The sequence below is a fragment of the Sarcophilus harrisii genome, chromosome 2 (genome assembly GCF_902635505.1).
Source record: "Sarcophilus harrisii chromosome 2, mSarHar1.11, whole genome shotgun sequence".
Classification (NCBI taxonomy): Eukaryota; Metazoa; Chordata; class Mammalia; order Dasyuromorphia; family Dasyuridae; genus Sarcophilus; species Sarcophilus harrisii.
The window spans coordinates 517965417-517979807 of NC_045427.1; the positions used below are offsets into that span (position 1 = coordinate 517965417).

General features: G+C 36.5%; 1 protein-coding gene across 3 annotated transcripts in view; it reads right to left on the bottom strand.

Annotated features, from left to right (window-relative positions):
- IQCH (IQ motif containing H) overlaps positions 1-14391 on the bottom strand; it is a 289727-nt gene that overhangs the window by 106856 nt on the left and 168480 nt on the right. For all 3 annotated transcript variants that reach the window (XM_031955329.1, XM_031955330.1, XM_031955331.1), the window contains 2 exons: positions 10040-10215; positions 477-749 (listed from right to left, as the gene is read on the bottom strand). In XM_031955329.1, coding sequence (XP_031811189.1) covers positions 477-749; positions 10040-10215 — 449 coding nt within the window. The remainder of the gene's footprint in view (positions 1-476; positions 750-10039; positions 10216-14391) is intronic.

Below are 14391 nucleotides of genomic sequence, written 5' to 3' on the forward strand. Positions count from 1 at the left end.
AATGTACTTTATCTTAATTGGACCAAAGCTGGAGTATTGTGTCCAGGTCTAGACATGGCACTTTAGGGGTGACCAGAAAAGTGAGAAGGCTCAAGAACATGCAATACTATGATCAGATAAAGAAGCTGGGTCTGATGAAGAGAAAACCGGGAAAAGGGTGAGTTGCCTCTCTTCAGATATCTGAATGGTCACCCTGTCAAAGACGATTTGGCTTTGTCCTATGGGGCAAAGGCAGGGACAACAAAAGGAAATTAGAGGAAGGTAGATTTCACCTCAATATAGAGAATAAAATTCCATCAGGGCTGCCCAAAAAGGAATGCTCTGATCCATAGGAGTAGTGAGCCTTCCATCATTGGTATTTCTTAAGCAGGGGCTGGATGACAGACATATCAAGGAATAGAGAGTGCCATTAAAGCCTAAAGGATCTGCAGGATTTTCAGAGGCCTATGAACCCATCCCTTCCTTCTGCTGCTTACCTGTGGGTAATTGTAGACATCATAAACTCCAGGAGGAACTGGTACATGGGCACTGGCAAAGATCCGTTTACTTCCAGACTTAGTACTATAGAGCTGGGCCACTTCGGGCTCTGAGCCTAGAATAGGCACATTCAACATGTCGGCCACAGCTAAATCATCTTTGTGGATGAGCCCGCCAACAATGTATGCATCCTTTCCTTGGATGAGATTTTTTATTCTTTTGATTGTCTGGGGACTGTACTTGAGATGACTGGCCAGGCACATACAATGTCCCTGTGGAAAGATAACATTATTCTTGTTAAAAGGTGTTCTTCCTATTCCATGCCCCTAATTTATAATGTTGCACACAATAAATACATTATTAATAGCAGGCTGGGTTATGACCTATCCTGTAGTTTAGCAGTTTAAATTGATAAAAGCTGTTGGGGTGAGGCTCCATAATCGTTCACATCTTTAGTGTGTTGGGAATGGGCTCACTGGGAATAGAACTAATTACTACACATCTGTATTTATTTGATCCACGTGGAATTATCCTTCTGTCAGTTGGAAAAGAGGCTGGCGGCCTTTGGATAATAGTGATTCATCTCAGCAACACTTCTGGCATGGTTTAACACTAAAGTGCCTGGAAAATCAATACCAAAAAATGAAGAAAAAAGCCCAATAGGAAAGAATATATCTCACCATACTATGTACAAAATGAAGCACTCTTTAAATGGTTTTTCAGAAAGAAGGCACTTGGAGTATCCCCTCCCCCTCCCTCATTCACTAGAGAGCCCAATTTCATGGAATATGCTTTTTTGCTATAGTTATCATGGATCAAGTCCTTTTCTCTGCAGATGATTTGAGGAGGGAAAACAATCTGGATTTTCCAACAGGCATCAAATTCATTTTCAAATGGAAAACTCCTTTTCATATTTGTTTTTGACAATGAGACATATGAATTTAGTAATTCATATGACTTCCTTGTAAGATCCTAGGTAATATTTTACACCCTCTATAGTAGGGGTTCTTAAGTGGCTTTCATGGATGACTCCTTAGTAAGCCATGGTTAAATTTTAGGGGTTCTATGAACTTAGATGGGAAGATTTATAAATTCAATTCCAACCCCAGCCTCCAATAATCTCTAAATGGAATTAGGTATTTCCTTTAATTATTTAAAAATATTGTTCTAAGTAGAGATACAAAGGCTTCACTAGATTGCCAAAGGGGTTCCTATCTTTCTAGTAGGTGAGAGAAGGAAATAAGCATTTATATAGAGAAGACTATTTGCCAGGCATTGTGTTAAATACAGACTTTACCTTATTTGATCCTCACCACAATTCTGGGAAGTAGATGTAATTATCTCCATTTTAGAGTTAAAGAGTTTGAGGCAAACAGGAGGTAAGTGAGGGGTGACACTATTAGTAAGTGTATAAGACTGGACTTGAACTCAAGTCTTCCTGATTCCAGCTCTAGATCTAGCCTGCACCCCTTAACTGCCTCCCTAGAAACAGAAAATCCAAAGACCTGGATAGGGAATAATGCTATTTGGGGATGACCAACTATGAGTAATTTTTAACATCTTTGAAAAGTACCTTGATAACTTACTATTAACTGCATCATTGAAAATTAATTAAATTGCAATATTCAAATGTCATACAACTAATATAACATGTAGAATCTATGGAATCTTGGAATCCTACAACTATGATCACATATGGAATCATGGGACCCTAAAGCTAGACTAGGTCTCATAGGACCTCCACTGGGATAGCAACATAATATGGAAAATGGATTCAGGTTTCGAGGTCCTGGATTTGAATCCCTTTCCTTCCACTTGATCAACTGTATGATCTTGGGCAAATCATTTGACTTTTTAAAACATCATTTCCCTCATATGTAGATGAAGGAGTTGGACTGGCTGATCCCTCATGTCACTTTAGGCCCTGAACTGATGGATGATTATGATCAAGAAACTACATAGTCCCAAAGCTTACTGTTCAACCATCTTGTTGAGACATTGATCTATTCTATTTCTTTATTTTTAATAATAATTTTTTATTTTTAAAATATATGCAAAGATAGTTTTCAACATTCACCTCTGTAAAACTTTGTGTTCCAAATTTTTCTCCTTCCCATCCTTCACCCCTCACCCCCAGATAGTAAGTAATCCAATATAAATTAAACTTGTGGGTCTATTTTATTTCTAACCCAATCCTAGAAAAATATCAGTAATCATCTACAATAGATGAGGAGCCATTAGAGGTTTTGGAGATAAATCTTTTTCATAGCTCTGAAAAGGACCTTAGAGTTCATCTATTCTGGATTCTTAATTAATTATACATATGAGAAACTTTAAATCTGGGCTAGTGGAAGGACTTGTTCATTAAAGCCAGTCCACAACAGAGTTAAGACTAGAACATTAATCTTGATCACCAAAACTCTCTCATTCCATTATACCACCTTACCTCCTGGAGAAATAAGATATGAAAGAATGGAGAGTAATGCCATTTGGGGGTCATCATCTATGTACTACTTTGTAAAACAGAGGTAAAAGGAAGCTTCCTTCTAAGGTTATTACGAAGATGTTGTTCAGTTGTTTTAGTCCTGCCTGTCTCTTTGTGTTCAATATTTGGGTTTTTCTTGACAAAGATATTGGAGTGGTTTGCTATTTCTTTTTCCAGCTCATTTTACAGATGGGGAAACTGAGGTAAACAAGATTAAATGATTTGTCCAGGGTCACACAGATAGTAAGTGTCTGAGGCTGTATTTGAACTCAGGTCTTCCTGAATCTAGACCTAGTGCTCTATCCACTATGCCATCTAGCTACCTGTTATAAGGATAACATGAAATGATATTTGTAAAGGGTTTTGCAAATCTTAAAACACTATATAAAAATTAACTTTAAAAAATGTTTCTGAGAAAGCAATCTTAGGAAACCCTTGTTCAACTTGTGTTATCTCTTGGCTTCCTACTGTTAGTTTTCTCTTTCTTTCATTTCCTCTGTAGTGAAGGTGATGAGGAGGAAGAAGTAGGAAAGAAGCAAAATCAATTTTTGTTAATTAAAAATAAATTCTTTTAAAAAATGAAATCTTAAAAGTTTCACTTGTTGAATCTGTAAGGAACTAAATGCTACTTCTGGATAATTTTGGATTTTTCAGTCTGATTGACTATATTTTAAACCTTCCCATTTTATGGGTTGCTTTGCTTCCTTTCTCAATGAGGTGGAGCATAAGACTATTGGAGACCCATTGTTGGTAGCTACAGATGCTTGATTTATCTGAGATGCTCACAGAAATATTCCAAGAATAGCACTTTTCTAGTACTATTTTAGCTTTGTAAAATCATCATTCTCTCCATTTTATCAATAAAGAAATAGAAAGTCTAGAGCAGTGATCTTAAACTCAAATAGAAATGGGGCCACCAAACCATCCCTGCTAGCCACATGTTAACTTTGAAAAATATATATTAATATTATCTATGTTTTATTGTGTTTTTATTCATTTTGTTAAATATTTTACAATAATATTTTAATTTATTTTGGGCCGCACTTGGGAGTTTTGTGAGCCACATGTGGCCCACAGGCTGTGTTAGATACTTGTGGTCTAAAGTGTTTGGGGGAGATAATCCAACAAATGGCAAAAGGAAGAACAGAATTCCATGTGGAATTTTTTCCTTTTAAAGTTCTGTGTTTTATGAATCCCAAACTACCTTTCTGTATGGAAATCATCATCTTTTTTCTGTCCCTACTGAGCACTTTGTCTTTCTCTTGTGGTACTTTATATACTCTAGCTGGAATTATCTTTATTTATGGACATAACATTTTTTTTTTACTACATAATGTTTAAAGGTAAAAATCTTAAGTATTTTTCTATCTATTCCATAATGGGGCAGGCAGGTGGATGGTGCAGTGCAATAAGTGCTGGGCCTGCAATCAGGAAGTCTCATCTCCCTGAGTTTAAATCTGACCTCACATGCTTAGTAGCTGAATGACCCTGAGCTAGTCACTTTACCCCATTTGCCTCAGTTTCTTCATTTGTCAAATGAGCTGGAGAAGGAAATGGCAAACTACTCTAGTAAATCTGCCAAGAAAACCCTAAATAGGTTTGAAGAATTGGACATAACTGAAAAAAGACTGAACAAAATACCTACATAATGCTTTATAAATAGTAGATATTTAATAAGTGCTTATTGAACAAATGAATGAAGAATAAAATATATAGACCCTGTTCCTGAACCTCTGTCAGGGAAAGGAAGGAATGTAGGTTACTGCCAACAGATCTTATCTGGACATATAGAGACAAACAATTGTGCTCTCTACAATGGACCAGTGCTACAATGGACTACAAGGCTTTTTTACTTTGGACTAATACAAATGTCCCAAACCTAAAATACCTTTGCAGAATTGTGTCAGCATTAGAGTGTCACAGAAAATGTTCGTCCTTGATTTTTTTTTCTTTTTCTGATAAGTCGGGTATCATTTAATTGCTTATTTATCACTTCCTTAAAAGATTAATGACTCAAAAATATTGACGTGATACAATAGTGCATTTTGTCATTATAGATTCAACTTTGTGTTATCTCTTGGGCAGACTTAAAAAACATTTTGGCATTCCATTCAATGTCTTATTTTCTTTTGGAACAGTATTTTATTTTGGCTTTTTTTTTTAAGGGGAGAGTTGCTTTTTAAGCTACTAAAAATCAGCATTGTCACAATTGCATGTCTCTATTTAGAAGGTTAAAAAGCAATAATTGAACACAAAGAGAAGATTTTTTTTTAAAGGTCAATTGCATGTAAATAGATTAGTTGCTCAGATAATCTAAATTAGAATAGGAAGAGGGAAAAGGACTGGAACTGTGATTTCATCAGTATGGAGAACTCCCAGAGTTAGCAGACTTGATCTACTAATACAAGTTAATATCTCTGTAACTTAAGAGTCTTAGCTGCCCAGAATATGTAAAACTTAAATGATTTTGTCCAGGGTCATAGAGCCAGTGAATGTGTCAGAAGAGACTTTGAATCCCGGTGCTCTCAACTTTGATGCCAGCTCTCTACCAATGGTATGGTGCCATGAAGGGTCAGATATTTTTTAAAATGATCATTTGCAATACTTCCATTCAAAAAGATGTAGACACAAAATATAATTCTGTTGCACCAGTGAGTATCACCCAAGATCCATTAAAATGTCCATTGCTCAAGACCACCAGCTGAGCAGACATCAAAGACAGGGTTTACAGCATAGCATTCCTTAGATAGACATCCAAAGAAGTTGGAGCTAAAAAGGACTTTTTGAAATGTAGTCATTGTAATGGCCACCAGAAGTTTATAAATGAAGAAGGAGGTTACTTTCAGTGAAGTGACTCAATCATGGTAACTCAATGAATTAATGTCAGAACTAAAGATGGAATCTAGGTTTGATTCCCAGTAGGAATTTATTAAGCACCCACTAAGTGCTTAGCACTATGCTGGGAATAGAAAGATAAAATAAAACAGTTCCTACCCTCAATGGGGTTCCATTCTATCTAGGGGAACAATATGTACTCATTCAGGTCAATACAAAATATATACAAAAGAATTTTCAAAGAGGGCATCTATTAAACTTCAGGGTAGTTTGTGAGTAATACTGAAGGGATCCCCAAGCCCTAAAACTCCTTAAAGGAGAGATTCTCCTTGAACCCTGTGTCTGTGGGGACTCCATCCGAGGACAAACAGCTTCATTCTATAACTTAGGTGGGGCTGGTTGAGTTCAGAGTTGGAGATATCAATCCTGTTGAAATGGAAAAACACTCATTCAATTATAAGATTTTTCCAATTCTAGCTCAAGCTGAAATCCAGCTTGTAGGTAAAAAGAGCCAACTTGGAACTCCACCCACTAGCCCCATCAAGAGCAAACCCCAGCTTGTAGCCAAGGCTTATAAAAACTGCAACTTGGAACAACTCTTTGCAGAGGTTCTAACATGCCATGCCATGCCAAGGAAACCTCTGCCCACTGGATGATACTCTCTTCTGGTGCTACCCTCTCTTTATCCCCTCACCTATTTCCCTAACAAGACTTCATGCCTTTCTGTCAGGAACTCTTTACTTCCCAATGCCTATAATAAACCTTTTTCTTCAGTCTAACCTTTATGGGTCTGTGAATTCCTTTACAGAGAATCTCTACACCACCAAGAGGGGTTTCCCCAAAACTCCCTACCCTTGCACTGAATCCCAAGGGGTGCAGGGGAGCCAAACCTCTCCATTTGGTTCCCTGAACCCTGAACCTGCCACTAGACCTTATCATTTAACTCCCTGACCACCAGGAACCCTAATCTTGTTTTGGTTCCCTAAATCTGGACCTCATCATTTGGTTCCCAAACCTAAACCTCATCAATATTAGTTCCAGAAGAAGGGTAGGGAAGAATGGGAGACATACACTGGAGGGATTTGGATGTGTGTGAGGAATTAGGGAGTGATGGTCATCAATGGGAGCTTTGGCCTAGGCAGAAAATCACAGTAATCACAGGGTAGTGTATTATCTTTTCCTTCACATGTAGCAAAAAAAATTTTTGGTTTATGTCCCTGAAAAAGAGGTGGGAGGAGGTAAAGATGGGAAGAGTCTTCTGATTCTTGGACAATGATTTTTTTCTTGGGGGGGTGGGGTGGAGGACAACTAGATGGCCCAGTGGATAAAACACCTGCCCTGAAGTCAGGAGGATCTGAGTTTAATCCAGCCTCAGACACTCATCACTTACTAGCTGTGTGACCTTAGGCAAGCCACTAAAATCCTTTTGCACACAGACACATACACCCACTTTAAAAAAATTTTTCCCATAACATCTTACTCCATGTTTATACCTGGGGGGCAAAAGGGAGTGGTCATAAAGACACTGAACCTATGACTTAATTGACATAAGAGCTACTGCTATAGAAATATCTTCTACCAATGTAGAATGGAAATTCATCTGCAATTTATTGCCTTCTAAGACAGTTCCCTGAGGGCAATGAGAAATTAGGTGACTTGCTGTTGTTCTCATAGTTAGCATGTTCAGAAGTAAGTCTTGAACCAGGGTCATTGAACTTTAAATCCCGCCCTCTATGGACAGGCCCTCTTGCCCAGGCCTCTCAGGAGGTTGCAATTCCAACACCATGTTTCACTCCAGCCTCCATTACCACCTAGCACCTTGGGGGGAAGAGCCTTGATGCTATCAACTGATAAGTAACTGATCCTATACTTCCTTCTTCCTGCTGAAGAGGAAGCATTTTTTTCATTATCATTATTAAGTGGTCATGATGGTGGAACCACCGCTGACATCAAGGCTCCTGCCTAATGCCTGCTCATCCCCTTTCTATCATCCCTAACAGTTTCCTTCCCCCTCATATGAGCTACTTGAGGGCAGGAATTGTACACTTTTGAATTGTATCTTTCAGCACTCAGCATAATATCTGCCACAAAGTAAATACTCAATAAATACTTGTTATATTTGATTTATTAAAAAGAATTAATTGAACTACTAGGCACTGAAGCATTGATGAGTATAATTCTCTCCCTAATCTAATACTTTAGTAACTCCCAAATTTCCACATAATAAACTTGGGGAAATAGATTTAAGCAGAGAGCAAAAGATAAACTGGTAATGAACAAATGGTCCCCAGGAATACAAGGAAGGACTGGTGACACTCTTGACCTTGTCCTTGTTTTCTTCCTTTCCCGTCACCTCAGTCTCCTGTCTACATCAGAACAAAGCATCTTGTGGTATATTAGATATCTGCTATCCATAGGAGCCTGATTCTGAAAGATGGATGCAACTTGTTGGAAGCTAATGAAAGCTTACTTATTGTGAAAGATCACAATACACATTGATCCCTTCCCCCAATTCTCCAAATCCAGACTTTTTGGCAAAGTCCTAAAGCAGGAATAATATAACTGAAAAAGGAAATGGATTTATTATATTTCAAAGTATTTGGTGATTCCTCTGTAGTATATGAGGAGGAGGGAAGATTCACTAGTAGATAAAAAAAGTCAGTGTTGGTAGACTGGACTTGCAGAAGCAAATGGGGAAGGACTCTTTTACCATTAGAAAACAAATTTAAGATATTTAAAGAAAAAAATGCTTTACAAAAAATTTATACAATTCTCATTGGACTTGTAACCTGAAGACCTGCAGAACTCAAGTCCCAGCTTAAACACTTAGTGGCAACATGTTTCTGGGAAACCCAGTTAAGCTCTCTGAGTCTCAATTTCCTTAAATGTAAAACGGAGGTAACAGTGTTTAGACTCCTGTACCCTTACAAGGTTGTTGCATAAAGAACATTTTGTAAATCTTAAGGCACTTTAGACCTATAAGCTAATATTATCCTTATTTCTTTTACATGGAGAATTTGTGGAGTACTACTTGGAAAACAGAATCTTGAGAACTTTTCTGAACTATTAGGGTACCCTCAAAACTGTTCTTCCTTATGCCAGCTAAGTCACTCAGTACGTAGAACACTAGAGCTGGGGTCAGGAAGACTTGAATGCAAAAAAAGGCTTTAAACCCTATGTGGTCTTGGGAAAGTCACGGAATCACTACCTGCATCAGTTTTTCCACTTGTAAAATGGGGATAATAAATAGTACCTACCTTGTAGGACTATTTCAAGAATCAAATGAAATAACTTTTGTAAAGTACTTTGAGTGCTATATAATTGCTAGGTACCATCAATATAATTACTAAGTATCATTATCATCATCATCATCATCATCATCATCATCATCATCATCATCATCATCATTCCTCCTGCCTGCTTTTCAAAGGTTCTTGTTCAGATTTACTCTAAATTGATCCAGCCCAATTTAAAACCACCTTTTAGCAACCATAAATTTTAGAAAAATCTAAACATCCAATAGGACAGGAAGATGATGCAACAGATAGGGTATTGGGCCTGCAATCAGGAAGACCTATCATCCTGAGTTCAAATTTGGCCTTAGATACTTCCTAGCTGGGACTCTGGACAAGTCACTTAACCCTTTTTGCCTCAGTTTTCTCATTTGTAAAATGATCTGGAGAAAGAAATGCCAAACCATTCCCCTATCTTTCCCAAGAAAACTCTGGATGGAGTCACAAAGAAGGATTTCATTGAAATGACTGAACAATAGTGACAACATATTCAGAATTCTAAATAAGAGCATGGTGGAATACTAGCTGGGAGCTAGTAACCTGGGCTCTTAGACCAAATGGCACCAGTGTGTGAACCTATTTGTGACTTATTATTACCATCTATATACAATGATGAAGTGGATGAGGTTCCTGCTAATTAAATTTTCTATATTTCTAAGTGGCTCTTGTTTTTGATTAATACTGCCTTGTTCTTATAAATCTATCTGATAGTCCAGTTGTCAAAATTGGACGATGGGTGAGAGATAGGCTGGGCTGGGTTACCTCAACTAAGTCTATAAAGCTAAACTGGGATATTTATTTCCCAGACACTAACTAGCAGTCTAATCAGTAAAGCTGTTAAACTTGCAATAATATTTCACTGATGTGTACCCAAGCGTTACAAGTTATAAAATTTCCAATTTAATTTTACTGCATCCCTGAAGCTGTAGTAATTAGAAGACAAACTCACAGGGAAGAAGTCTATAGCTTCAGGGGAGAGAATTCTGAACCTGTCCTTCGGGTCACCTATGTCCTTAGGGTTTCCAGTTATGACAGCTGGCTGTAGACCCAGCAATGTATTATAATAACCCAATAATTCGTCAGGCGGATGAAAGGGGCAGATGTAGATGACTTCCACGTTGGCATCTAAAAACAATGGGCATAGCGTTAATTATTGGGAAAAAAGGTTAATAATATTGTGAACCATGGTATCTGACTGTCTCAAAGTAGTTTAAAATAAAGAACACCTTCAAAAGCTATGCAGGAGTTAATTTAGATTGATTTTCTTCAACTCTTACCAATTTAACAGACATTGAGGTATTTTAGCATTTCTCTGAATAAGCAATGAAGAATGATGATAAATAAAGTAGAAATGGTTATTCCTGCAGGAGGAGGAATGTAAAGGACTATACAGCTACATATTCCAATAGTATGCAGGGATTTTGTTTCCAAGTCCCAGACACTTCAGGGGAGAATTACATATTACTTTAAGAATGCATCCCATTAACTTTAGCACATTATAAAACTGAGCTGTTATGGTAATGCTAATTCCTTTTCTTTGTCTGGACTCGACATGACCAATCCACATTAATGTCTTTTCCAAATAAACAGATAAACAGTTGGATGGTTCCAATCACAGTGATTATTCCAAGGATCCAACCATCTCTCTGCTTTATATCTTTCAAAGGGGCATGTGACTTAAATGACACAGGTAATGATTCTTGGTTTATAAGACACTTTGTCTTAATCTGAATGATCTCATATTTTCCTCTATCAAGTTGGTTAAAATTCTCATATTGTGAGATATTTGGTACACAGAGAGAAATGATAATTAAACATTCTATCCAACATGGTGTTGAAAACTCTGAGATTTCTCACTGCATGGTACAGCTGTTTTTAAGCAAGACAGTAATAGCTGTGAATAGGCTAACCAGGTAATTATAAGTCAATGGAGTCAGAATGTTTTCTCAGTAAAAACTGGGTCAAAGGAAGAAGTGGACATACTGAGCTGCATAGGTCATCTGAAACCCCATATCCTGTGCGAATTACCCCCAACTATTCCAACCTTCATTTATCTCCATCTACTCCCTTCTGAACATCTATATGTATGTGAGTATATTGTATATACATACACATAAACATTTATATTTATATTGTATATACATGTGTGTATCTATATACATACATAAACATTGATATGTATATGCATATATTTATATATACACACAAAGCAGTTCTTTCTGATGTATTAATTTAGTCTTTGAAAAACAACAGAAACTTTATGAGCAAATTCCATGTTTTTGCATGTCTTCTCATTCTCTACAATGTCTAGCATAAGCTTAGGCATATTGTAGGTGCTTAAAAATATTTTTTGATTGATTTAAAGCTAGGGAAAATGGAAGAAAAGCTGGAAAATAGGAAGTCTTCCATGTTTAAAAGGATACTCATTGACAAATCCTGTATAATTCCAGAATCCAGAATTCCATATCAAGATCATAAATGAGAAACTGGGAAAGACTAAATAATTTATTTAGGTCTTCAATGGTTTAATTTGGAATCTTGTATTTTGTATTTTCACAGCCACTACAATCTTACCAATGGCACTAGCAATGTCAAGGGCAATCAAATGTGCCATAATGTTTTGAAAAACTCTCAAAGATAAAAGAAGGGGAAGCAATTAAATATATAGGAAGAATTCAAAGGAAAGAAAAACATATGAATACATGAATTGTTTCATTTTTTAAATGAAGGAATTTCCAGAACAAAAGTAATGTGGGTGATTTTCATTTTCTTCCCTTTCTTCTAGAAAAGCAATTCAAGTTACACAACCACATGGCATCCATTAAGGCTGACCATCAAGCTGCAAACATTCAAAAATTCATTGTTAGGTAATTTTGGAAAGTAGTTAAGATGGAGATTACAGTTTCTTTGTTAATCAATATTCAATATCACATTCATTCAGTCTCTCACTTATTATTCTTCCCAGGAATTGAAAGCATTAACAATGGAGGCTTCTAATAGATACCAGCTGACTTCCATCAGCCAATATTGGAATAACAGGTGTTACTTACATTTATAGAATTTTCCAAGTGCCTTTCCTGCCCCCATCAAACCTAGATAAGCTAAATAACTGCAAAGAGGAGATAGATGTTTTCATACTGGGGAGTCTTGAAGAAAGTGATCTTTACCAGATTTTCTGGTGTTTCTTTTTTTTTTTTCCTGTCTTATTTTATATGAATGAGTACTTTGTTTCCTTTGATCTACTCTCCCTGAAGATCTATGAACTCTTTCTGAAGAGAATGAATGGCAGTAATACCACCATTGTCTAGGAAGAAAAGGCTTCAATCAACTCTATATTCTCCCAAAGGTTACTCATAGCTAGAAGAAGCTCCATGGCAGGCAAGATTTCTGGCTGAACTATTTAAGATGGAAGCCTAACATCTCTTTTACATAATCCTGTGTGAAGAAAATCTTTTATAAAAAATTCTATAGTAGTGATTCAGACTATGTTGAGAAGTGGGCAGCTGGGTGGTGCAATGGATAGAACATTGGGATTGGAGTCAGGAAGAACTTCCTAAGTTCAAATCTGGCTTCAGATACTTACTAGCTGTGTGACCCTGGACAAGTCACTTAATCTTGTTTGCCTCAGTTTCCTCTCTGTAAAATGAGATGGAGAAGGAAATGGCAACCCACTCCACAGTATCTTTGGTGATACTTCAAAGAAGTATCTAGAAAACTTCAAAGAGGGTCATGAAGAGTTGGATGCAATTAAACAATAATAACAGGTTGTACTTGAGCATCATGGATATAATTAGCCATTAAAAAAAACCCCAAAACAAAATCTGTTATCTATTGCATTTAGGTAGGTTCCACCTAGCCAGATTTTTAGTTCCAATAGCTCAGAACTAACAAATCAATCTTAAGGTCTTAAAAATTCTGTATTGCAGCAAAACAATATTAGTGCCTAGATAATAGATTAAAGCAATTATACTATTATTTTAGGACACTGTAAATTTCCAGAACAGATATATTTTTGTTACCAAATGGCATTTATGAAATAATAATGATGCTGAAATATATATGAATCATGTAAAGTATGTCATTCCAGGGAGCCAGCTAAGTTGGTCATTGATAAATTAAAATTCTTCATTATTTTGCTTAAAGAAGGACTTGGGAGAAACTATTGCACCAACAAAACTAAGGCAATTCTTACTTGATAACAAAGACTAGAAATGGTGTAATTTTTTCTTTTCAAGGAATTTTCTGCCTAGGTCCAGAAATTTTACCCAGTGTTCCTTCTTGATAATCTGTACTTCTTATCTTTCATACCTAACTCATAACACTGGGCTTTAGAAAACATCACCCAAAGCAACTTTTCTCCACAAATTACAAGCATCTTCCTCATCTTTCATTTGAAAATTGCTTGTTGTCTCTTTTCTTCCAAACTGTCTGCTAGAAAGAATGCAACGACCCAAAAAGGTTTCAAAACTCTGACTTTAGGGACTCATTGTTCAAGCTGACATTCACATTGTTAAGCAATTCCTGATTAGATCTTTTTTTTTTTTTTTTTACCTGCTAATAATTAAAAGGTTATTTTTTTTTAAAGGATCACCCATTTTCTTTAACTACTTATTCTGCAATGGAGCCACAGTGCTATATTATAGTACATTACATTAATTTTCAAGGTAATAGACTGCCAGTGACATAAACAGAGAATTATGAGCTCACTGAAGGATTCTGAAGAAGAAAAAGCTCCTCGCCTAGAGAAAAGAGAAATGTTCTACCAAATCTGGATGAAAGTTAATTTAAAGTATAAACAATTGATAGTGGAAGTTTTTGTTTATTTTTGGTTAAAAATTTTAATTGGAATTTGTAGTGGGCTGAGGCTTGAGTTGATGCACTGAGGTCCCAAGCACATGAGGCTAAATAGTAATTGGATCATACTCTATTAATATATATGCTTGGAGAAAGAATGGCCCGCACCCACTCTTTGTGCAAGTCCTAATGTGTTGTATAGGAAATGACGATTTTGGGGGGTGGAAGCAGAGGAGAGAAGAGAAAGGGGAAAGAGACTGCTGGCTGGATCCTGTCGCAGCTTTGACCTCCACAAAGAATAAAGATTGAAGATTTTCCCTTAACCTGAATTCCTGACTCTGGCTGATTTTAAAATATGCAGTCATCACAAGAATTGATTTCACCATGAAACCTGCATCTTAAAAATAAAACATGCAATTATTCTTTAATTGAAAAATCTTGTTCATTTACAGATATATGTCAGAATCAGAATTAACCCTTATGCTACATTTTAAATTTGAAAAATAT